The sequence below is a fragment of the Neopsephotus bourkii genome, unplaced genomic scaffold (genome assembly GCF_033783945.1).
Source record: "Neopsephotus bourkii isolate Nb327-2 ecotype Australia unplaced genomic scaffold, CSIRO-AGI_Nbou_v1 NB_1589, whole genome shotgun sequence".
In the NCBI taxonomy this organism is placed as follows: Eukaryota; Metazoa; Chordata; class Aves; order Psittaciformes; family Psittacidae; genus Neopsephotus; species Neopsephotus bourkii.
The window spans coordinates 3,358,495-3,383,593 of record NW_026902065.1 but is presented as its reverse complement, the minus strand read 5'-3'; the positions used below and the strand labels follow the sequence as shown (position 1 = coordinate 3,383,593).

The 25,099-nt window shown below is 41.6% G+C and overlaps 1 protein-coding gene across 3 annotated transcripts; it reads right to left on the bottom strand.

Moving 5' to 3' along the window:
* Nucleotides 1–2,073: 2,073 nt before the first annotated feature.
* NFYB (nuclear transcription factor Y subunit beta) lies at nucleotides 2,074–19,487 on the bottom strand. 3 transcript variants are annotated; one of them, XM_061371870.1, is made up of 7 exons: nucleotides 19,354–19,487; nucleotides 9,951–10,044; nucleotides 9,347–9,477; nucleotides 7,333–7,530; nucleotides 5,226–5,304; nucleotides 3,978–4,057; nucleotides 2,074–3,786 (listed from the first exon to the last, which is right to left on the bottom strand). In XM_061371870.1, exons 2-7 carry the CDS (start codon nucleotides 10,042–10,044, stop codon nucleotides 3,754–3,756), a joined length of 615 nt encoding a protein of 204 aa, XP_061227854.1. In that variant the 5' UTR covers nucleotides 19,354–19,487; the 3' UTR covers nucleotides 2,074–3,753. The 3 variants fall into 3 exon arrangements, with proteins under 3 accessions (XP_061227854.1, XP_061227856.1, XP_061227855.1); XM_061371872.1 differs by having other exon boundaries at nucleotides 19,326–19,465; XM_061371871.1 differs by lacking the exon at nucleotides 19,354–19,487 and adding an exon at nucleotides 18,012–18,133.
* Between the last annotated feature and the right edge of the window lie 5,612 nt (nucleotides 19,488–25,099).

Sequence of the window (25,099 nt, the reverse complement as noted above, 5' to 3'; positions counted from 1 at the left end):
ATTTCCTAAACCAGTGTAGCTGACTCCTTCCCTCCCTGCCTCCACAGCCCTGCTTGGAGGCTGCAATTCAATAAGCTCGGTGCAGCTGGCACCAATTTGGAAGCTATTGTGCATGGGAGCAAACCGCCCTCCCCAGAGCGTCTGGCCTTGGATGGCAGCACAAGCTGAACTGGCACTGAGCTGCTAGGGAACCTTCCATTAAGTTTTTACATGCCGAGGGTCAGAGGTGATGTTTCAGGCCATTATCATGCCACTTTCACAAATCAATGGGTAAACAGATCAATATTCAGTTGCTTAAGTACAATTTTTTCAGCCTTTTAAAAGGTGTGTGACTGATTATGTCAGAGCAACAGCCCTTGTTTTCAAAGAAGAGAAATGGGTCTGTGTTTTCAACTAGGTGCCACAGCCAGCCGGCATCCTTCCACCAAACCAATCTGAAAAGGGATTATAACACTAACCATTGTCCACATTATCAATATGTAACTGGGCCCTATATAAAATATAGTTTCCCTGTACTGTTATCTTTAAATGTAGATACAGGTTTCCTTCTTAATTTATGAATGTAATAAAATTCACTTAAATAACGGAAAAACTTCCTTTCTTCTACATAGTACAAATCAAAGCTGAAAAAAAGTCGTGTGCACCATTTGGGGAATGCAGTGACTAAAGCAAGTTGTCTCATCACTAGCTACAACTGAAGCAGCAAGTGTACGTGACTTAACTGGAACATTAATCACATTCAAAGCTCTGCAAAATGAAGAATTTCATAGCTATAAGTAAGGCTGCTGCCAGCTCTTATCATGATGGCCAGGTGCTTGGGAAAATACTAGCCCTTGGCTCTCCCCTGTGGTGCTTTACACTGAGGAATCTCCTGTGCGTGCACAGTTGCCCATATGCTTCCTCTCCTGCCAAAGGCACAAGAGCCATCACCTGTGTATGCTTAGAACATGTTAATGAGCATCATCCTGGAATGCTGCATCTATAATCTGACAGGATTCAGTGTACCAGGGCGCAGTTCAAGGAAGGTGGCTATTTAAAGCACAGCCCATGTAATCGGACTGATTTTTAGCTACAGGCAAATGAGCATGGGTCAGTAGGTATTTAGGATGTATCACCTCACACCAAGGCTCCCTCTCTGCGCTGACTCTCCAGCCACATATTTTAGAGTTCAGTAGAGATTAGAACAGAGGAATAAATAAAATAGTGAAGCTGCATATGTATGAGGCAAGGGTAGAGCCTCAGCTCCCATTAAGCCTGTAGTGAAAACAGATGTAGAAGGCCATCTAAAATAGCTTTTCTCATCACTACATTCTGAGATAACAGTGTTTCTCTGCCTTTAAAGGCACCACAAGCACTCCATAAAGATCAGAAGGATCAAGTCACATAGAAATTAATAAAAAAAGTATTAAAATTTGCTTGTGTCATGGAAAAACACCTGAAAAAAAAAAAACCAAACCACTGTGCTTGGGAAAATGTGTTTGATCGTCACTGCTGTTTCAAGCAGCCTTTCTCTAAGTTCTGGCATAGGCTGCCACAGCTGTCTGAAGCTCAAGCTCAATTTAGGGTTATCTTAGCTCAAACAAAACATTCAGGGAACCAATGACAGCAAGTATTTCCTCCGACCATATTTGCCAGCACTACAGCACCTTGCAATCTTTATCAGGTGAATGGCTTCAGAGAGAGATCAATAGTTGTGCTATTACTTCTACATATGTGTTTTCAGGAAGTGAATGAGTTGGCTCCAGTTTTGTCCCTGAACCTCACAGGGTGAGAAGGAGAAGACAAAATTAAGTCAAAGCAGCATCAGCTCCTCTGCTCCCAGTCGTATGTAAACCACAAACTCAAAACACTTCAGACTCACAGGAGATGGCACTCTGAAACATGGAGCTTGTTTCAAGCAAGTACAACAGGTGACCTCAGCCCCCTTTCTGTACATCCAACTGCCAAATCTCTCCTGGCTTCTCCTTAGCAGAGATCACAGCTTTTTTCCATTGCAAATCTGGGAGCATTGAGAACAGGGTATGATGGCCTGAAATAAATGGAACAGAATCACAGAATACAAACAGAAGGGGCTCATGTAGGGATGGTGTTATTCATTTTTACATTTAATGAATAAAAACTTCATTTGTTCAGTCATAGCTGATGAAGAGTGACAGACTGCCACAAAACCCAAACATCTGTCCAGATTGCCAAGGAATACACTGCATCACCTCCAGAGGCTCTGCCAGCATGATGCTGATTTGTAAGAGACACTGTTCAAATCTGCACATACATAAAACTGGTGTTTAGTTGAGATTTGGCTATTCCAGGCTTCCAGGGCGCCTTAGTTTAAGCTGTGTTTCCAATATGAAACTGTTACTTCAGAAAAGGAAAAAAAAAAAAAAAGACAAGAGATAACCAGCAAGAAATTAAGGAATTAAATGGCAACAGATTCAAGGTGTGGATGCTTAAATTAATGACAGATATGTGGATAGTTATTATATTACATTTCAGTTCACTGCAAACAGTAAAAATATCAAAGGTCCCAAAATTCATTAAGATATATTACTAAAACCACTACCCTTATCCTACCAGGCTATGACATTGCATCTAACAAAATTACCCTCCCGAGTATTAAAGAAACAGCAATGTTACTAAGAACAGCTCACTAAATATACAGAACTACACTACCTAGGTAGAGCTTATTGCAAAACCAGAAACCAGAAGTCTGTCTTCCATTTTGGATTTGTATCACTTGCTCAGGTTTCAGTCGCTCACACACATGCACGCAGCCTGTACATGGAAAGTCGCTAACACACTTGAGTTCCCACAGGCTCGCAAGAACCCTTAAAACATCTCAGTAAAAAGTTAAAATGAGATCTTTTACCACAAGGACTATAAAATCCCTCCCTCCCCCACTACCCCCTGAATTTCTAAAGTTCTGGATTCTAAAAACTATACATAAAAAAGGAAAAGGTATTTCAGTAGCACAAAGACTACCTTAAATATATCAAATAAGTCTAAAGAGAGTTGATGCAACTGAAGAGAAAAGTAATAAAAGAAGACCTGCATCACACATAGTGTTTTCATCAACACTGTTGATAAGCTCTAAGTCTCTAAATGTAGTAGAGCATTGGTTGGTTTTGATTCACTTTTAATTCTGAAGTTACATTAAAAAACAAAAACCAAACAAAAAGCAGTTGTAGCAATTCTGCACTCCTAAATTCATGAGGAAAACGTCCCTTTCAAAAATCTCAATAAATATGCTGACATGTAAAGTTAGTTGAGGTTGTCATGCAAGACAAGGTACATAACCAAGACCAACTCAATCTTTATAATAAAGGCAACTTGCATTCAAAAATGAACTTTACCCTTACAATTTTATTCAAAGGGTAAACATGAATTAACCCAGCTGTTTACCTGAATTACAAAAGTAATGTGATTCAATATGAAAATAAGAAACTGTCTACAAATCTCTGACAGTAATAAATTGCAATATACAATGCATACAGGAGTTATACAGAGCAACAAACTCTTGTACAAAACAAAAATACTTTAATACCTTTAAAATCCAATTTTTTTCTTTTTTTTTAAATCATCATGAAAAAGATTTGAGTCAGAACTCACACCTCAATTAGTCAAGCTTCCGGTAGCTACATTACAGCTATTTAATATACAAAGAGAGAAATCTCTTCCAGTCATTAAACCTGCCTCTTCGTTAAGAGTTGCACAGCTTTTCTGTCTCGTGTTCCCAGATACAAAGTTTTCTTCAGATCATGAGAACTGGATTTGTTGAACACCAGAGATCTAGAGAAAGAAAACGCAGGCTTACATTCTTTTCTGCAACTGCACTGCTTGAATTGTCACAGTGTTGGAATTTCATGACAGTCACCACCAAGGGACTAAATTAAATTCATTCTCATCTTTCAGAGCAGGGCAGCTGAATTAGCATTGGAGTTTCAGCAGCGGAAGGGAGAGTAAAGGACGGGATACGGTACCTGTTGATATGATGTTGTGTAGACCATAACATTTTGCTGTTGGCCATCTGTAGTTATTAAGCCTGCTGGCAACTGGTTAGCTGAAAGAAAAAGCATTTTAAGAAATTTAGATGGGAGCTTCAGGATATACAGTGACAGGACAAGGGGGAAAGGATTTAAACTGAAAGAAGGTAGGTTTAGAGTACATATTAGGAAGAAGTTCTTCACTGTGAGGGTGGTGAGACACTGGCACAAGTTACCCAGAGAACCTATGGCTGCCCCATCCCTGGCAGTGTTCAAGGCCAGGTTGGACAGGGCTTGGAGCAACCTGGTCTAGTGGAAGGTGTCCCTGCCTGTGGCAGGACGTTGGAACTGGGTGAGCTTTAAGGTGCCTTTCAATCCAAACCATTCTGTGATTCTACGATGATTCACTTAAGTGAATATGGGTAAGAGTTTTCTATTTGCATTGCCTCATCTGTTATCAGATGTTTGAAAAACTAAATCTTGTCAGTAGATATAACTACAGCTGCACATCTTAATCTTTCTTGTATTGATTGGCTTCAGGATTACCAGCCCATAACATTTAAAAGCCAAGGCAAAGACTACATCCAAGAATCCAGCATCAACAAAACCAACACAAAGTCCCAACATCTGTCAGGTTTTCATTCACAGTATAAGAAGAAAAGCTACAGTGAATGCACAGGATGCTACTTGCCCTACACCTTTTATTTGCCAATCTGTGCAGTCTTTTAAATATAAGAAATACCGAGTGTTTTAGAATTATACAAAAATTACATTCTTCTCTGGCTCATTTATCAAAGACAAGCTCAAGTCATGGAGTTTATTTTACTCCCCCCCCACCCCCGCCTCCCCAAGTCTTGCAAGTAGAACAAATGTAGTTTAAATATGTAGCTACTAGAGGTGGGGAGTGGGGGGAGTTTGCACCTTTCACTATAACCTGTATTTAAGTATAGAGAAAAATACTGGCACTAATGCATGCACTTATCTTCCACAGTTGACATTAGCTTTTGCTAGAGTGGCATCACTTATCACTATAGCTCATCATTCTGACCACAAATTCTACTGACTTGGAGGGGTTTATGTTAGCACATGTTATCTTTCGGACATCTCGAATGAAAATCTCAGCAGATCAAAGGTGTAACATGTGGCAAGTCCAGGGCAGATTCCTCAGGTAAGAATTCTGATGTCTAAAGGGACTGTTGTTTTTATAAAAGATGTGGTAGTAATATAATAAAAAGTATTACTTACTAAATGCTTCCTCTGTGAGCTCCTCACTTAGACCGTCCCCAGCGACAACTGTTCCAATTCCCTTTTCTCCTTTCATTGCCTGGAGAGGGGGGGGAAATAGTAAAAGAAAGAGTTTGTGTTGAGTACAGTTGGATTGAGATTGTTTTCAAACCCCAAGAGGTCTAGCCAAGGTTTGGAACTTGCAGAGGCATCATTGTGCAGTAGCTGGAGTTTGAAATCCAAGACCTGTGAAACTCTATGAGATTTAAGAACATGCATTAAAACAAGAATGTTTGAAGGGTGTTTTTCATCTTAGCCATATTCCTAAGTATCAGGAACTCTGCAAACTAGGATTGTGTAGATTCTAAGAAAGGCTTTCACCTTGTAAGGAAAGTCAAGTATCTGCAGTAGTCCAGAAGGAGCAGTTACAAACACTGACAAGAAATCACAGAATCTCAGTACTAATGAGAATGTGCAACATTTGCTTACCAGCCACATGCAAGTGCCATCATCATACAACTAACAGTTGGCATTTAAAACCAAGATACTGGATTTCTTTTCCCACATCAAGGGCTACAGCCAGAAAAGATACGGCACAGAAAGCCAAAGCTTCCAGTCATCTGCAGTTTTACAAGTATGAAGTTTGATACTCTATGCTATTATGTAAGAACATCCAAGAAAATAATACAAGCATAAAAAGTATTCTCTCAAACTGTTTGATGCAGACTAAATACTAAAATCAGAAATACTTCACTATATATGGTACCCTAAAGACAGAACTAGCTGGAATGGAGGTTTAAAACTGGTGAGCAAAACCAGACAATCCATCCATCCATTTAAATCCCAATCCCGCCACTCTGCCACTATGGCATATTTATCTGTAAAAATGGCCACTTACAGACCCACTTCAAGCTTCTCCAGAAGTACTGGAATTAGTCAGGCACTCCTTTACATTTTTAATGAAAGCACATAGAGCACTTTAATGTCATGTGCAACTGCCATACAGAACTGGAAAAGGACAGCACAAGGCAGTACTTCTAATTTAGAGATTACACCTGCTGTTAGCCAGTTATCACAGCAGATGACTTCCTGGGAAGGGAGAAGCTTCAAGTGCTATCAGCAAATTAATCATCATTAGTGAGTCTGACCCCATTAATTAAACAACTTCAGTTTACAGAACAAAGTCTGAAGAGCATCTCTATCTGCAACACTGCCAATTGAGATATGCCTGCTTCACTCCATGTCAGTAGAGCCAAGCAGCCATACCAGAAAAGTGATCCACATTAAAACCAAATAAAATTAATAGAATCACAGAATACTTTCTTAACCAAATAAAATTAATAGAATCACAGAATACTTGCTTTAATTTTTACACACCCACCCCCCCCCCCCCAAGTTGTTGGGGTTTTTTTATATCTGAACAACATCTTCACTCAGGACTATGAGGAAGAGAGGTCACTGGATAAAAATACCTTTGATTTGTTTGGTTAAATCTGATATTGTGAGATAGAACAACAGCAGAGTGGAGGAGCAAGTAAGCATAATTCTCTTTGGTTTCCAGACAGGAGGTGAGGGGTGGAGGGCAGACCAGAACAAAAAACCCAACCAGAAGCAACTTCTTTTTGAAGAAGTTTAAAATGCTAAAAGGGGGGGGGGGGGAAGTCACTTTCTGCTAGAGACAGACAGGTTTCCATGTGAATCATTATTCCAACGTGAGAAAAACTGCTTTTTCTTTTGCATATCTGAAGCCCAGACAAAGCCCGGACAAACACCAGGCATTAGCCTAGCTCCTCAGAGAATGCTGTCTAGAACAGTTTTATTGATTGAACCCAAAGATTGAATTAAGTACTCTAAATAGGCACCTTTAAAGAGTGATTTACTACCACCAATATATTAGAGCATTTATTCAGTCGAAAGCTTCAGAACTTTGAATCTGCAAGTCTAATAAAAATGCTTACTTACTCCTTTTTCTCTATATATCCTCTGGAATGCTTTTAAACATTACATTAGTCCTTGACAATAGCTGTGAGATATTATACAAGTTAACCATTATACTATTACAATGACAAGGAGCTAATGATAAACAACCAGGTTAAATAAATGAGGAAATACTGAGGTATATACCAACCTCTCTGAATTTTTGGAGGTATAATTTCAAAGGTTCAACATAGCTGTCAAACCCCAAGGTAGACATGGCAAAGAGAATATCCTCTCCATTGATGGTCTTCCTTTTCTCTTGATGACACCTCTCACTTGCTTCTGATGTTATAAAGCTGATGAATTCACTCACACACTCTTGTACGCATTCCTTTGCATCCTTAGCAATCTAGTAAGGAAACAGTATCATAAAACAATTAATCAAGATGCAAGAAAATTTATTAAAAAACAAAAATGCAAAGAATACACTAGATAATAAGGGAAACATCCCCAAACCTGATGGCAATACCCATTTAGGCAACACCTGCATGTGAGGGAACCACTGGATGTCATCACTGCTCTATGTAAGCAGAGCTGCAACATGAAGTTTTACTATTTTAAGCAGCATGGCCAACTCCCAGGGTCTCCTGAAGTTGTATCTGTACAAGCTTTTACACATAGATGCATCTCAGTATTGCTTACCTATATGTTGTCTTTAAACCTGTTCGTTACAATGCCATAGCCCACCTCCATCTTCCTTTTAATAGGCCCACCAGTTCCAACCAAATCCTCTGCAGTATGTTCCCACAAATTTGGCAACAACAAGTATTTGTATCCTGACCAGACTCAAGGACTAGGATATATGTCTAGCAGCAAACCTTTGTAATGCTTTAATATTCTGGTATAATTTTTCCAAATGAGAATTTAAATGAAGAGACACATATGGCCCTGGCAGGAATGAAATAAATAAATTTGATTATGATTTTCAGCTGGAAAAAATTAATTTACCCGACTTAAAATAACAGCAAGCATTACTCATGATTATTTGGGAAGCTGACAGGAGGCAACTGAAAGATTAATTAAGATTCTTATTCTTTACATGAGAAGAACCTGATTGTATTTAACAAAAATAATGAAGCAGTAATTGTATGTAGACTCTTCACTAGTTTCTCTGGTATTTTCAGACACATAGGGTGAGATTTTCATAAGTACTTATCAGCCAGCAGCTTCCCTTGCAGTTTTTGACAACCCCCCCTTGATTTTGAGAGAGCTCGACATCCCATATGCTAAATTCTTGAGAAAAATCTCATCTTGATCACTAAAAATTTATGACAATATGGACTGGGGAAGAGATTTTCACAGCAAAGATATAAATGGAACATGCAGATCTCCAGAGAGCCCTGAACACTAAGAAAGTACAAGCAGATGCAAGTAAATTATGTCTTGCTTCTATTTAGAGTGATCTCAAAAAACAAGAAAGAAAAATAAACCAGCTTTAGCTAGAGGAAATGCTACTGGGGCAGGAACTGTATTGGAATACAATAGGCAAACAGCGAGTAACAGGAGCCCTGCAAAGGTTTCAGATAAACAGGTAGAACAGTCAAACGCTTATACAATCACCAGCTCAACAGAATGGATTAAAAAGCCTATTCTTAGTACTAGGAAATACAAAACAAGTCTTTCAGTATCTGGCCTTATGTTCTACATTGTATAAGGCAGACTTCTTAAGTCATTTTGGCATTTGGATATATGTGAAGATTTGGGTGATGAAAGACTAACCATTCTCTTTTCTTCAGGATGAGGACTGGGTTTTTTCAGTTCACCAAATGGTTCATTTATTCCAAATGTTACGCATCTCAATAAATGCGGATTAAATTTCATAAGAGATAAGTGTATAGAAAATACTCTTACTGATACAGGATGGTCACCAAGTCTGACCCATTATGACAATTTCAGAGAATACATCTTAGAAAAAGAAAGCCCCTGAAAGCCCTATCAAGAACACTGTTCTGATTAATTACTGCAGTTACTAAAAGCTTTCAGAAACCTATGAAAAATGGACTTGGTCTCAATCACCTACTGCTCAGATTTTTGTTTTCTTTTGTAAGGCTTTTCTCCAATAAACCAGGATCATTTGGAAAAATATACTGTTTTACCACCTCAAGTTCAGGCAGAGGAAAGAGTAAAATTCATTAATATGCTTTCTTTACAGACAAGGGTATTACCTTTCCTGTCTGAGGTATGGCATTTTTCATTATCCTTGCCACATTTGCAATTGGAAGGTATATATCTTGTTCTCTGAAACTCTCTTTTGAGCCATTTGTATCTTCATGATCATTCATGCTGTCCTCTGTGTCTAATGAAATAAAGAAAAGTTAGCAGAAATCGTATTTGACAGACAGCAAGCAATAATTAAGTCAGTTTAAAATCTTACACTGAAGGATGAAGACCTTTGAAAGCACAGTGTATTAGCGTTGTAGAAATAGTTTTAAAAATAGATGGAACACCACGGTACCTTCATGGTTGTTTCATATCATCTTTAGCACATTATGCACAGAAGTACACATGGCTGAACACCAAGCATTCTTAATGTTATGTCTAAATAGAAATTGTTCCCTAGAACAGATTTTTTTTTGTCATGACCTCAAAGGACTTTGTGTCAACACTGAAAAATCCAACCCCCACTTTTAGACTGCAGAAAAATTGCTTTATACAGTGAGGCATAAAGAATACAATTCCAAATTCTTAGCTTGAGAGGATAGACTATAAGAACTAGAAGCATATATACACACACACAGAAATAGCAGTGTTTACTGTAACATTTCTTACCATCATGAGGCTGTATCACATAGTGACTGCCACCAATGTAATCTCCAGCAATTCCTAACTGAGAAGCATCCGTTGTGGAGCTATCACCATCCATCTACAAACAGAAGAAACCAACCTTTCAGGTATGTTTGTTACACCAATAAGTGCAGCTATTGCTTAAAAAAAACAGCACTCTAATCAACATAGAACTATAAGACTAATTAATACAAAGCATAAATATTTTGTCATTTGAGAACAGTATCCCCTCTCTCATTACTAAGCTTTACTGACAGGGCAAATGGTGAAACTGTTTTGTGATGCTTCCCCAAAAATTCAGCCATGCACAGAAACATTTGGTTCATGCAGCATGTGTGTAGCAATCTTCTGTTGTTCTATGATAGCCACATGAACAGGTTGAGGAATGTTTCTCCAAGCAACCCTAAAAACCTACACGAGCCCACTGTTCACTGAACGCTTTACCTACGATTATTACAGACTGCAACCTTCACTCACCATCGCCCTCCAGTCAAAACACCTTTTGTCAAGCCCACTGACAAGCTTCTACTAGCCAGACCTGCATCCACATCTTCATTCTCCTGAGGCACTAGCCACTCCTAGACACCTTCTGAGTTGTGCTTTCCTTGGTCCCGCCCTGCCTGCCCTGCTCCTCTGGGCATCCTCAAGTGCTCCTCTCACAATGTTCTGACATAATGGCCAATAGGTATTTTCTTTCAGGCTTTAGAGACAGGGTTGCAGTAATTTCAATGCAGGAGAAAGAGGGAAGCCAAAATAGCCAGTACTTCCCTCCCCACTTAGAGACCTTGTGTCCTGGGAGGCACCAAACACGTTTCAGCTAGAAAGGTCTGGGAGAAGTCTGCCTGCCCCCTTTCAAATAGGACAAAACTAGCAAAACCAGCAGGGGTTTTGCTGGTTAAGTGTCAGCGTTTTCTAGGATATCTACTTTGTGAAGAAGTAAAGAGGTCTCCAAACAGGGGCTGTGGCCCAGAGGCTCCTCAGCAGCCTGCTGGAGACACTTAGAGACATCACATGTATTGCACTTCCTCACTCTGTGGAGGTAAAAGATGTGAAGATGCCTCCCACCTTCCTTGGAAGTTCACACCTCTTCAGTGAGTACTTCCCGTAACATCAGCCCAACACATCAATGCCTTTGGCATCCACGTTTTGCCACCATACACAACACACAGATACACATACATTCTTGTAACAGCAAATGCTTCAGCCCATATAATGTGTTACCACATGAAAGTCTGTTGTTTTTTTTTTTTTACAAAAAGTAACAGATTTCCCTAAATGCTATCAGCAAGCAGAAAGCTTAGACCTATAAAAATCATGGCAGACAACAGTTCCGCTTTCCAAGAGGCTATGTTAGCAGTGCTAGTGTAAGCCTGAACTCAAGTCTCCAGCCTTTTAAAACTTTCGGACAATGCTCTTTTCTCCAGTTGCAGGTGTCTTGAGAATTAACTGTAAAAATGAGTGAGGCAGAAGGGGTCCCCAGCACATGCAAACTCTTTCAACACTGGGGCATAAATACAAAGATATTCTTGAATGCATTTGGATATACAGCACCAGATTCACTTTTGCCCTAAATTTTCTTGCCTAGGTTTACCATCAAACAATTCCACTAGCATATGCTTATCTACCTGTTGGCTAACAAATCACCTCTTCCATTCCCATCCTACACTTCATACAGTTCTGTTGCTGGACCAGCCCTTCCCATCCTTCCCTCTTCCCACTCCAGCTCTTCCTGACAAGAGCAGCCAGCCTCACTGACAAGCTGCAATCACAGCCCCACAGGAGGCAGAACCCCACTCCATTCACTCCCTGACCTACACCACCTGTGCAGGTACACTGGTGTCCTTGTAAAACAACCTCTGCCCCAAAGGGTCGCATAGCCACTGACGGTGGGACCATGCAGCTTGCTTCTTTCCACAGCCATTAGCCTCAAGAGCTAATGGGAGCAAGAGAGAAAAGGAGGAAGGGAAAAACAAACTCATGCTATTTTTATACCTACACAGAAATATGAGCCATTTAACCTCTCTCTACTCTGTACTTTGTGGCCACAGGGTTGGATTTTGCTTTCAAACCTTCAGGCAACACCCAGCGCTACACATCTGTGGCTACATGGCCACAGATGCACAAGTAACCCGAGCACTGCTCACATCATTCAGAGCAATACTACAACGGCTGGAGATAGCCCTAGGAGCTGCTTAAGAGAAAGGAAAACCTCTTCCACATCTGCCACCTCTTCATCATACAAATCATTATGCACACAAGTGCTTTTTTTTACATCACTTCTGGTCCCTTTTGATGAGCTTTTGTAAATCAGTTTCACTTCTTCCAGAGCAGCTCTGTCCAAAGGAAGGGGAATGTTTCAGACATGTACCAATTTTCACATAAATTTGCTGCCTGTATTTTGCACTCTTTGTTGGGTGATCTAACTTAGATTTTCAATTTTCCAAAGGGTCTGCAGTTTGCTTACTCAGCTCACTGTAATGACAAGGATATCAAAATTCTGCCTGTCAGGATCACCCAAACTGACATCACCCACTATTAAGAGCTGTGCTTCTCTTTTCCTTTTCAAGCAATTAACATTCTGCAGCCTGATAAATCCCAAAATCAAGTTAGGATTTTCTGGCAGTCTTGTTCTCAGTCTCAGCTGTCTGATCCCTACTAGAATTTAACTTGGAATTAGGGTCTCCTACAACTGTGTTAAATTTACTCAGCCCCAGTACTATTTTAAATGCCTTAAGGTTTCTTTCCCTCTCCTTTTTCAGTCTCCTATGAAACCTTATCTTCCAAAATGTTTCCTTTCTCCAGGATTGCAATATTCTTCTTCAATTTCTGCAGTGATGTGATAATTCACTGGTTTCTGCTCACCCATTCTGCAGGCTACCCCATCTGAATCTTTATTGCCAAGACCCAGCAGTATTACTGAAGACACCATCTTGCTTTCATTAGCTCAGCTCACCTTCAAAAGACATTTCCTGCTCCAATCTCTTTTAAAGCTCTGCTGCATCTGTAGACAGTTTTGGTCATATTAGACTGATGTATCCTCAAGGTATTATATTTGCTTTTATCCTTTTCTGTGTGCACATTTCCAAATCTGCCTTCAGCATGTGTTACTTCACAATTAGTGAGAATTTGAGTGGAAGCTTATTGTGAATTAAAAGAGTGATGAGCAAAATCAACAGGAAAAGGACTGCAAAAGAAAAAGGCAGATCTGTCTCAGATAAAAAAAACAACCACCAGGCACTGACAGCTTGACATCAACTGAAAAAAATTCTATATGTATTACTTTAAGAAAGATTTTTAACTGCCAGAACAACCTTGGGACAGAGAATTACAGACAGTGTAACACCTTTCTGCATAATGCTTAGCATAACCCGGTCCTAATCCAGGATCACAGGATAATTCAGGTTAAAAGGGGCCTCGGGAGATCTCTCCTCCAACCCCTGCTCAAAGCAGGGCCAGATCCCAGCAGGTTGCTAAGGGCTTTATCCAGCCCTGAAGATCTTCACAGACAGAGCCTGCCCAGCCACACTGCAAGCCCCCTTCCACAGCTTGGCTGGCCTCATGGTGACGAAAGAAGTGGCATTTTATACACAACACTGCAATCCAAATAAGTTTTATTGAAGAACTCCAGTCAGATTTGTCATTTAATTTAAATGTACACCTAGGCATCTGAATATAGCAACTGTAATTAATATACCACCTAGTCAGCCTACTAGTATTTCTTTGAGCCTGATGGATGACACAAACATGAGCCTGCTGAAAACTGTGGTGGCTGCCATCCTGTTCATCTCATAATGACCAGTTACACATTCAGTTATTATGGTTTTAATTTTACATGTTCCAAACTCAAGCTAATCACCACATACCTGACTGTCAGCTCAGCTGGCCTGTAATACATGCAACACAACACTCAGAAAATGAGAAAAGACTGCTCTTGATAGACTGTTACCAATTAATCCACCACTTTAAACAAACAAAAAGCTCTGAAACAAAGTAAACTTGCAGTGTCCCTGAAGTGAGTTAAAAAATGCAGCAGTACAATGTAACATAGAAACAACACCCTGCCTACAGTAACTGCAGTCACTGGGAGAGTGAAGGACAACAACTCTTAAGCTAGCATATTTAGTAGGAAGAGCTACTTCTTTGGACAGAATTAGATGCTAAATTTCATGAACAGGCAGAATCCTTGGAGATATAATCCTACAGGGTTCAGATGGGCAAGAACTCCCAGATTTTCCTTTAGCCCCTGGAGTACCTATTTGCAGATTCTATATCCCACTCACACAGCAGCTTCAGCATGCAGCCATTGCAATCTCTTTTAATCAAGAGAGCATCTCCTACACATGTGCAGCAACCGAATCACACAAGAAAGAGGTCTTCCAACACACTGGTCTAGTAGTGCGTGCTACACGTTTATCCACAAGAAGCGCTTACTGCGTGTTGTACATTACTTCAGGGCTAGAAAACACTCAAGCTCTCATCCATGCACACATGTGTTGACTGAATCAAGACTGAGTGCTAAGTGTATCAGAAGTGACAACAGGTTACTCTCTAAAGTGACTATGACACCATCTGACTTTTACCAAAAATGAGGGAGAGAAACCAAATAAGCACAGAAAACTCAACTCAAATATTCCATAATACACTGCAAAAAGCATCCAAATTCAGAGCAGCAGCACAAAGTTATCTGGTAGTAACTTTTTGTTTGTTTGTGGGTTTGTTTGTTTGGTTGTTGTTGGTTTGGGATTTGTTTTGTTTGTGTATCTCTAATGAAAAAGAATATTGCTAGGAATATACAAAGTAATGGATCCAGGGAAATTAACCTGAGAAATATTAAATGTTAAAATAGAAACCTTTCAGATCAAGGGCATCAAAGAAATTTCAGCACTAAGATGCAAGTGAATGAACACACAGCTTTACATGGACATCTGGTAGAAAAATTTCTGGAGGATGCTTAAAAAAAGGAAAGATGCTCCTGTCTGCTACCCACAACCCAGTCTGTTCCTAGAACACATCTATACTGAATTAATAAAACCTCAGTATCTCAAAGTCAATCTTGCACCCTGTTTAATCTGAGGAGCTCTCTTAAAAGAGCAGTATCAGTAGCCCAGCTAAATGACAACCAAAGAACATAAGCCCAGACCTGCTAGCACTGAGGAGAGAAAGGGTCAGTAAAAAGGGCATAACAGAATCAAAGATTGTGTCTTCAGAGTGAGGAATTTATTTGCAGTGATTTGCAAAACTGATCTCGCAAGTGCAACTAAAAGCCTTGTGTGATTTAAGTACTTCACACATCATTTATCCATCCTATTTCCCAAAACTGCTACCCAGCAAGAGGGACTGCAGAAAATTCCATGCAACGATCTGAAGCACTTGGTACACTTTCCATACAGCTGTCCCTGCCACAGAAGCAAGGAGAGAAATATAGCTGTAGGCAGTAACCACAACAGTCATCATAGATTAATTTTTCTATCACATCTTATTACATGAGATGTAAAGCAGTAGGTAACAGTAGAAACAAAGTTTTATTTGAGTTTTCTGCATCCTCACTTGCTGTTCCTAAACAGAAATAAAGAATTTTTTATTTGAAAAAATAATGTCTATTTCCTTCAATGTTCAATGACTTCTGAAGAACCTAATTTCCCACTAAATTCTCACCTGAAAGCAAAGCAGTGTCTCCTGCAGCAAGAAACACTGACTGGTAAATGTACTCATGGGATATCATTCCAGCAGATGGAACACAGTGAAGTTAAAATAGCGAAGTTAAATAGCCAAGTTTAAACCCCTTAGCACATGCCTAGAACACAGGTGCTGCACTGTCCCTCTCCATTTCAGACTCTTCTCATCTCTCACGTTCAGTATATTCCCCCACAGCAGAACAGCATTAGGAGAAGCAGACTGAGGTTGAGAGGACCTGACAGCATCGCTAAGGCTCATTAGCATCTACGCTGTACCAGGCTCCTTCCTGCCCCTGGACCACAGGAAGAAAACCCTTCCTTTATGAAGTCTGAACAGAGCCTTTTCACCTTTCCAGTATTATAAACTTTCTGGCTCATCTTAGAAGCCCTGATGTCACTAGCCACAAGTCTCCTCTGCATGGATCCAGCTGTGATAGAGTATGAGGTGTCTCCTCACCAGGCTAACTGTTCACAAGCATGGTTAGCTGCAATTTATATGGGTGGACTAACAATGCATATATTTTTACATCAAGTAGGAGTGGATCGGTGATACAGAGCAGAGAGGAGAAACTGAGTTTCCATGCCTTCTGTTTTTTGGCAGTAATATAAGCCGGAGGTAAAAAACTGAGATGAACAGAGAAATTTTGTTGCTTTTGCAGAAGCTGGAAGAGGACAGCAGTGCTGAACAGACTGCACCAGCACCTCCACCCTTCTGCAACTCTGAAAACCCCATATTACCTTTCCATATTAAGTTTTTTATGCCTTTTTTGTGTGTGAAGAACTGAAATTTAGCTGTTTAATTATTAAAAGAGCAGTCCATAAATCCTGCCTTTCTTTTGCAAGTTGCATAACATCGGTAAGTTGGTTATGGTTTTCCTTCACTGTGGTAGTATATCAAATATGCCAAGAAGCTTATTGCTCTCAAGCAACAGGGCAAGTAAGAGTTACACAAAAGTAGTTCAGACCAGGCCAGTATTTTCAGTCAGTATTATCAAACCTGCTGACACTTTTATTCTACCAGTGTTATTTACACATGTTGTTCAGTATTCTATATTTGGAGTCACGTTTTCTATTTTTTTACAAGCATCCTTCCACTAAAACACCCATTTCCAAATACATGTTTTTCTAAAGTAATATTGCAAAATTCACTCCTGAAGACAAGTTTCTTTCTAAGCAAAATTTTAAAGGTGAAATGACATTAGAGATTTGCATCTGAAAGCACTGAAGAGCCCTACAAGCCTTTTTAAAATGTTAAAAAGGCAACATAACTGGCTTCAAGCTTCATAGTATTTAATGTTTCATATCTGAACAGTATCTTGAACAATCTTTTTCATCTCATTTCTGTACACCCCCTCCCTTCATGCAATTATTACCACAAATAAGAGATAATCTATTAAACTTTGAACTGCCTTAATTGTCAAATATTAAAGTCTAAGAAGTAATACCCAATATTCTTGACTTTTCAAATATAATTTCATAACTGTAAATGTTAGCAGCCAAGACCATATATATCACCCGCCCAATGCAAAGCACAGGCTGCTCACGCAGACCTCATAAATAATGATTCAGACTAAACCATCTTGGGTCCCCAAGAGAATTACAGATGGGTTCTCCCTTAACTTTGTAACTGTCATGCCACAGTCATATAGGCCGCATAAGCAAAGACAGAAAGTAATCACTGAGCTTATTGTTTAGGAACATTATGGTAATGATTATGCATAAACACTGTTTCTCCATTCCTACAAGCCAATTAAACCCAGATTGCAAATAATGCCCAAAGCAGCTCCTTCCACTTTGCTTTTCACTACTATTTTGCCGAGTGTCTTTTGAAAAAGCTTCAATTACTTTTTTTTTCTTTTAATTGGCAATAACTTCCATCTAGCAGCAACACAAGCAAAGGTTACTACAAGCAAGACAGCTCATTCAAGAACTGAAATCCAGACTTCTACATCCCTCACTACCTAGAAACAATCAGGCCATTATTATCAATTATTTTGCCTGCACAAAAATCAATCCTAGCACACTGGGTAGCTTTTACATGACAGCTCTTTGCAGAACGAATCTTCTTGGTTAAGCCTCAAGGAAATTGGTAAAGCTAGAAATTGACTGGTTTGACTACTGCTGTAGTACCTAGGAAGGCACCTTTAGCCAGTGTATCTTAATAACTGCAGAAACATTACTAGAATAAATGGGGGGGTAATTTTCGAATATGATTTTCTGTGAATAACGTACCCAACTCTCTTTACAATCACCAATACGTAACTTCTGGATGAAGCAGGGGCTGGCACACAGATGCATGGCCAACACCACTTGCCAAACACACAACAGTTGTGTAGACATTGCAAGTGGAGGAGTCCCATCGCTCTCCTACCTGCCATGTGTGCTACAGGACATGCCATCGATGGGGCTCGGCTGTGCCAACCGATCGATCTCACTTCCTGATTTCATGTCCTTCAATGCTGCAACAGCAGCCAGCACAAGGGCGTAAGGGGGAAGCCCCTTACCTACACAAGCACCTAGCTCGACTATGTTCGATAGACAATCTCATCTATCACGACCCCTTGTTTCCAGAACGAGCAAACCGAAGCGTCCCCAGTTTAGCAACTTTATTGTTAATCACTTTGGCCGTGATTTCCGTACAGAAGGTAGCAGCCTCCGGCTTCGGCGGGCTGCAGAGGCTACACACCTGTACCTGCCTGCTGTGGGAGCCTTCCGCCGGAGCCCTCCTGCAGACCTCCGCTTGGCATTCCCTCCCCGGGGCGCCGTGCCTGGTTCGGGCAGCCCGCACAGCCACCCGGCTGCTCTCACCACATCCCGGGGCCTGACCCCACGCTCCCTACCGCTGCGAAACACCGCCGGACCTTCCAACCTCATCTCGGTCCCAACGACAGCGGCGGGGCCGGCTCGCTCTCTGCCCGCTGCGCGGCTCCTGGCCCTGCGAGGGGCCGTGGGCGTGGTGGGGGCCCGGGCCCCGACTCCCGCGGCCGAAGGGAGGGGGCTCAGCGGGCTGCGGCGCCGAACGGGCAAAAACAAAAGAGAGCGGAGCCCCCTCCGCCTGCGGGCTGCGAGGCACGGCTGCCACAAAGCCGCCCCCCCGCCCGCCATGCCGCCACGAAGAGAGGCTCCGGGACAGACCGAGCACGGCCGGCGGGCCGGAGAGAAACTGCCGTTAAAGGGTCACGGCGACCGCAAGACCGGCCCGGCGGAAAACGGTGTGCCCCGCGCCTGCCTCGCCGCGACCTCAGCGAGCGTTGAGGGGCGCCGGCAGCCTCGCTTGGCCCCACACCGGCGGCCGCACACCAACCGCGGGGCAGCCGCGCTCCCGTCTCCGCCTCCTACCCCCCCCGCGCCTAGGCCACAAAATGGAGCCGGAGCTAGGGGGGCACCTCCTCGCACCCGGCCCCGCGGAGAAAGGGGAACCCCGACAGGGACAACCGCCGCGCCGGCTCTGCCCGGACCCCCACGCTACGACCGCCTCCGAGCCCGCTCTGCCGCCTCCCCCCTCCGCTCCTTCGTCCGGGCGGCCCCCGCGCCTCCGGTCGCACAAAGAGGCAAGCGGGCGGTGGCGGGGCCCGGGGGCTGCGGCCCCCCACTTCCTGGTCCCCGCGGCGGCGGCGCGGCGGCAGCGCCGGAGCCCGGGGAGGGAGACGGACATTTCATTCGAGCCTGCAGTGGAACCGGTTACCAATCATTGGCCGGAGCCAGGCACAAACCTCCAGTGCGGCCCTGGTTGGCTCCCTCCGCAAATCGGCTGTTTGGTTGGACAGAAAATGGCTGCGAAGGAACCAGTCCCAGCGCGGAGCACCGCTTCCCGCAGCTCGGCTGCCCTCCCTCCGCGCCGCCTCCCAGACACGCGCGCCGGCTCTTCCCCCCAGCGTGCTCCCTCCCTCCCGGCGGCTGCGGCCTGGCCCTGCCCGCCAGCCTTTATGCGGACGGAGGTGCCGGGTTTGGGGGTGGTAGCGGGGGTGCCTCCTCCGTGGTCTGGCTGAGGTAAAACCGGCTGTTCCCCGCTAAAGGGTGTAGGGTTCTTGCTGCTGTTGCTGTAGTGAGGTTGCTGACCAGGTGCAGCTCTTCCCCTATGGTAAAGGAGACCGTAGGTGAGGAACGTGGGTGAGAGTGGCCATCCCGGCTGTGCCCAGCCGGCTGCTCCGCTTCACCCCCATCACTTAATCGGCAGTCAGTATAACAGGCACTTTCTTTAGAGGATCAGGAGGTTCCTCAGCTCTGCTCAAAGCACTACCACATCTGTGTCTAGGTTCAGCAGCTGAGAGGGAAAACAAGTTACAGACCTCAGTGGCTTCTAGGACTCAGACTGGCAAAGTATGATAAGTAAGAGGAGGTCAATGGCCCATGGGATCTAGGCCCCAAGCAGCGACAGAACCTTGGGTGAGAGGATCTTCGGTTCAGTGTTACCTCTTCCCTCTACAGAAATAAAGTCTCGCTACAAACCTGGAAGGACAGTTTCCTGCTGGTGATACAGGGCCTAAAGTGCATGTTTCCCTTCTGCTTTTAGGCTTTGTTCTGAAGAAATACAGGCTGCTGGGTGAAGATGATAATTGGACTGACTTCTCCACCTAGATCTATAAACCTCCTTTATGAAGCATTTATATGAAACACTTTGTAATCCACCGGTCCTGCCATTTGCTAGAACTGGAGAGAGGGATTTTTCTTCTAGGAGAAGGCAGCCAAAGACATTCCATACATCTGCCATCAACATGTGTATGTGCGATCTCCACAATGGAGGTAACAAGAATAATTTTGGTTTGTGCAGTTCTTAATAACTTATAGTCATTCTTCATTACTTGAGGATCTTAAGTATTTTACCTAAACTGGTATGAAAGTCCTGTTAGCATTCTTCTGGGTAATACCTGATAAATACAGTACATTCCTCTCCTAGCTTTCTTCTAGCATTTGGATTTAAACAGAGCAAAAATCAATAAGCCTTACACATTTCCACTTGGTTTCACATGACAACATTAGTTTCATATGATTTGATATATCACAAAGATTCAGATTCACTCAAAATGTCAGTGTATTTGAATTGTTCTGAGTTTAAACTGAGACATCAAATGAGACAAATTTTGCATGGCCTCAGGTTTTTACGGCAAATACTACATACAGCCTGACTCTGCCTCCTGGGTAGTGTGAACAGTAATTAGATTTTGGTTGGTTTTTGGTTTTGGGTTTTGTTTTGGGGTTTTGTTTTTTGTTTGTTTTTTTTTTTAAAGGCCCAGAAAATGTAAAATAATGCAAGAATATTTGCTAACTTTGGGGCCTTAGGGAGTGCATTTTTCCCTTTATTTTATTGCTTCTGTTCACTAAATATAATACCATGACAATCCACTATTCATCTTGCTGTGCAGTTTGAAAGTCTTTGGATGGATTCTCTCACCTTAGCCCAGAATTTCGCGAGTAGAAAGATTAATTCTGACCAGTGTGCAGGTTCTTCAGGACACAAGAGCAGACAATGTCCATTTTTTGAGCAGCTAGTTGATATTTTGAATCTTCTAGAAAGCATGGCCCGCAAATCTTTCTTCTGCATGTTTTTCAGACTTGAAGCAAAATTACTATTTGTTTCTCCGGCAGTATTTTTGCTAGCCATTATCAGTGTTGTATTGATGGAAAAACTCCTTGTCCACTTATTTTACTTGATGCTTTTCTTGAGGATAGCATAGTGGGAACATGGTGACAGCACTCAGTGGTTAAACTTGTCAGCCAAATGAAGCCAGGGAATCCAAGACAGCATTACCCTTTACATCCATTTTATGTTGTGTTCCTCCACTGGTGACTTTTTCTGTCACACATTTATCATGCAGTCTTTAATTGGTTTATTATTTTTTCCATATTCCAAGTACATTCTCAGCCTCCATATATTTGCAGCAATGTGTGTTTCATTCATACCATATATCCTGAAAAGGTGTATTTCAACGTCTGACCTGCATCTCCCCTCTTGACAATATCAGGGGTGACTTGTGTGAACTATGATAAATCATCTAGTTTAATGCTTGTTGCTTTGTTATCTAGCTGCTTATTAGTTACAGTCTCAAATTCCTCATAATATCAGTTAGGTATTATATTCCCCATGTTCACATATAATTTCTCCAGTATGCAGTGTGTTCCTCACATTCTGTACCCAGTCAACCTCCCCTTTTAGATCAACTTAAATTCTATCTATACAAAAAGAGGGGAAGAATGTTCAAGAGCAAGTGGAGTTAACTGCAGTACGATGCAAGAGAGTTTCATGAGGTTGTGATCTCTTTGGTGAGTTTGTCATTTTGTCTCTGAAATTTTCAGAAAGGAAATCAAAATCTTCAGATATTTTCTGTTCTGCTTAGGAGGTGTTAGCTAAGAAAGCTGTCAAAGGTGAGCAAGTATGCTGCTTTAAACCAGAACAGATATATCAGCCTGCTCCAAAATGTGCCTTATTTGTTGCCTGGACTCTGTCATTTGGAAAAGTATGTGTCTGAAATAAGAAATTACAGTTTTTGTAGAAATAGCACTGGATGTAGTGGGGCATTTATCTAACATTCTCCAGAGTTCTCATTACTGTGAAATTCTGAGTGTAACAGACTGGAAATGGGTGGTCTCTTGTCAACCTATGAACTCCACGGTGTTTCAGGAATTTATTTTCATTCTTCACAGTGATCTTTCTAACAGTTGGTATCTCTTTTTTTGTTGTTATTTTTTGGTAGATTAGATTATTCTTAACTTGTATTAGACAACCCTAAAGATACTTGGAGGCTGCTACTAAGTAGGCAATGCTAATTGGATGTGGAAGTACAGAATTTATATACAGGTAATTAAGGAAGCCACAGTAGGATGAGATCAGATGAAATTAATTGAACTTCTGGACATTTTTATTTTTCCAAGGATCGGTAGCTTTCAGGTGTGTTGAAAAATTCTTCAGCTACTCCAGTGTACCTTGCTTTTAGACAGTAATGCCCCTTTAACAGTAAAACTTCTGCTACACTTGGAAGGAACTAGATGCTGGGGTGGCTTTCGTGCTGTGTGATCCCACATCTCTGAAAGAGTCATGTACAGGATCTGTACTGTGACAGTACACCTGAGAAGCATAGCTACAGTATTAGCGAGCTTTGACATCCACACTATGAGGACCAACAGATGTGTTTATTCACAGCACACTGGTGTCTAGCCAAAGCAGAGGCTGGGCAGAGTGCGATTCTGAAATTACTACATCTCATTTGGGAAATATGGTCCAAAGAGCAAGGTCCAAACTTGGATTCAACTCCCAGCTCCACTGTATGCTTCTTGTATGGCCTTGGGCACATTACTGTAAATCCAGGCCATCACATTTCAATTCAGAGGTGCATAAATATCTTTGAAAGTCTACATTTGAATCATATTGTGCCTCAATTCCCCATCTGCTGAATCAGTAGCAATATTACTTTCCTATTTTGAGCTGAACTGGGAATGGCTTAGATGCTAGGAGAACAGGAGAGGTAAGAGTTCCACATATAACAAATGACATATGAAGCCATTTCCTGAAGACTTCTTGAGATTGAGCTGCTGTGTGCCATCTCTGATAAGAGCTGAACTCATTTTTGAGCCTGTTCCTCGCCACTCTTCAACTGCTTTTCTTTTACAAGATACACAGAAATGGAGTGTGTTGAGGCAGATTCCTCCAAGTAAATTTGATTAACATTGGCCAACATTTCAAAAGTTAGTGGGGAGAACTAAGATGGATAGACAGTACATGAATGCCTAAGCTTTGTTCCTTTAGATAAAAGAAAAATCAACTTACTGTTTTCAACAGTGGAACAGTTAATCAAGCAAGTATATCCAAAGATACTACTCAAGGTTTAGACGTGCTAGTTAATCTTGGCCAGGTGGGGTTAAATGTGGCCAGCAGTAATCCCTTTGAAATGTACCTGGAGCAGAACTGACTTGTAATCAGGTAATTTATATGTTAAAACATGTCTAAAACATTAAGTATAAACATTCCACAAGAGCAACAAAGAACTTCAAAGTACACGTGCAAGATGATGGTCCAGACAGAACCATTTGAAGGATTAGAAAAGATTTTGGCAGAAGCCTCTAACTTGTCCATGAATAATACAGCAACAATTGGAGGTGAAACTATAACAATATCTCCTCTGCTTTGTTTTCAACAAAGCAATGCCACAGTTTTGAGATGCAATCTGACATGAGACTTGCTTTGTAATTGTGCCATTACAGCCTCCTGGATAAAAATATTTGCATTGGGTTTGGGTCTTTTTGAAACAGAGGGGAACAAAATCAATGCTCACTTTAAATAGAAAAGGATTAAATCCTTTAGCTTTTCAAACCTTATATTAAGTAATACAAAGTATAAAATGAAAAACTTAAGTAGCTTTACTAAAATTTTAACTTTGTAGCTACAATTATGATATATTTGCAAGTGTTATTCACATGGGTTTATTTGTTGTCATGGGTATTCAAGTGCAATCTATGGTTATGTTTTGGATTTTCTCCAGTCATTGGCTCTGTGTGGGACTGTAATTTCTCAGTAGTGTAAGTATGGTGAAAGACATCTTAATTCTGTGCAGGAGGACAAGCAGCTGCTTTAATGGCAATGCAGTGAAACCCTACATGTCCCATGGGTGGGGAAGCTGGGTTCCATTACAGCTCTGTTTTGGGTACTGCAGAGGGAGTGCAGAAGGCAGGTCAGATGAAAATGGGAGTGAGGAAATGTGGACTATTGCCCATTCAGTTCTGATTACAGAGAATTCTGATTACGCCTGAGGCTGTCAGCATTGACGTACTGGAGTTACAGAGCAGGGGCTCTGGAAGACTACAGAACTAAGTTTTGCTCTGTATCATGAAAATTTATTCTCATAAAGGCTATGCTGTCACATTGTGTCTGTATGGTTGAATAGCACAACGGCAATAGATTTGATCCCTTAGTTTTGCATGATGTGACTGGAGGAATTCAGGACTTTTCTGGAAGTATGAGAGGCTTCCAGAGGTTGTGGCACTTGTCAGTATTTGTAGTTTCCTTCCTGCAGAAGTGATAATAACGGAATTCCAAACTGCAGTGATTCAAAGGCCTGTATAGGTTACCATTTTTTCAATGGCATCACTGAAACTGGGTGGATCTTAACTGTTCCCCTTAGCTGTCACTAAGGTACTGGCTGACACCATCACATTTGCAGTATAAGCAGAGATGTATATTTCTTCTGTCAACTTAAACATGAGAGCTCGGATTCCCAATTGAATTTGTCCATACTAAGGGGTAAGGATAGGCTTGCTCTTCAGAGGTGCCTGGTTTTGGAAAGATGGGTGATCATCTGGACATGCCTGTCTTTCTCTGTTGGCTACAGAAGCAGCTTAGATCAAAAGCTTATGAAAGAGCTTCTAGGTGGCTGATGTAAGGCAAGATGAATCTAAGTGTGCAAAAATGTGTCATTAATAGTCTGAAAATGCAAGGACTGTGTCATCTTTAATAATGCTAATATTTAG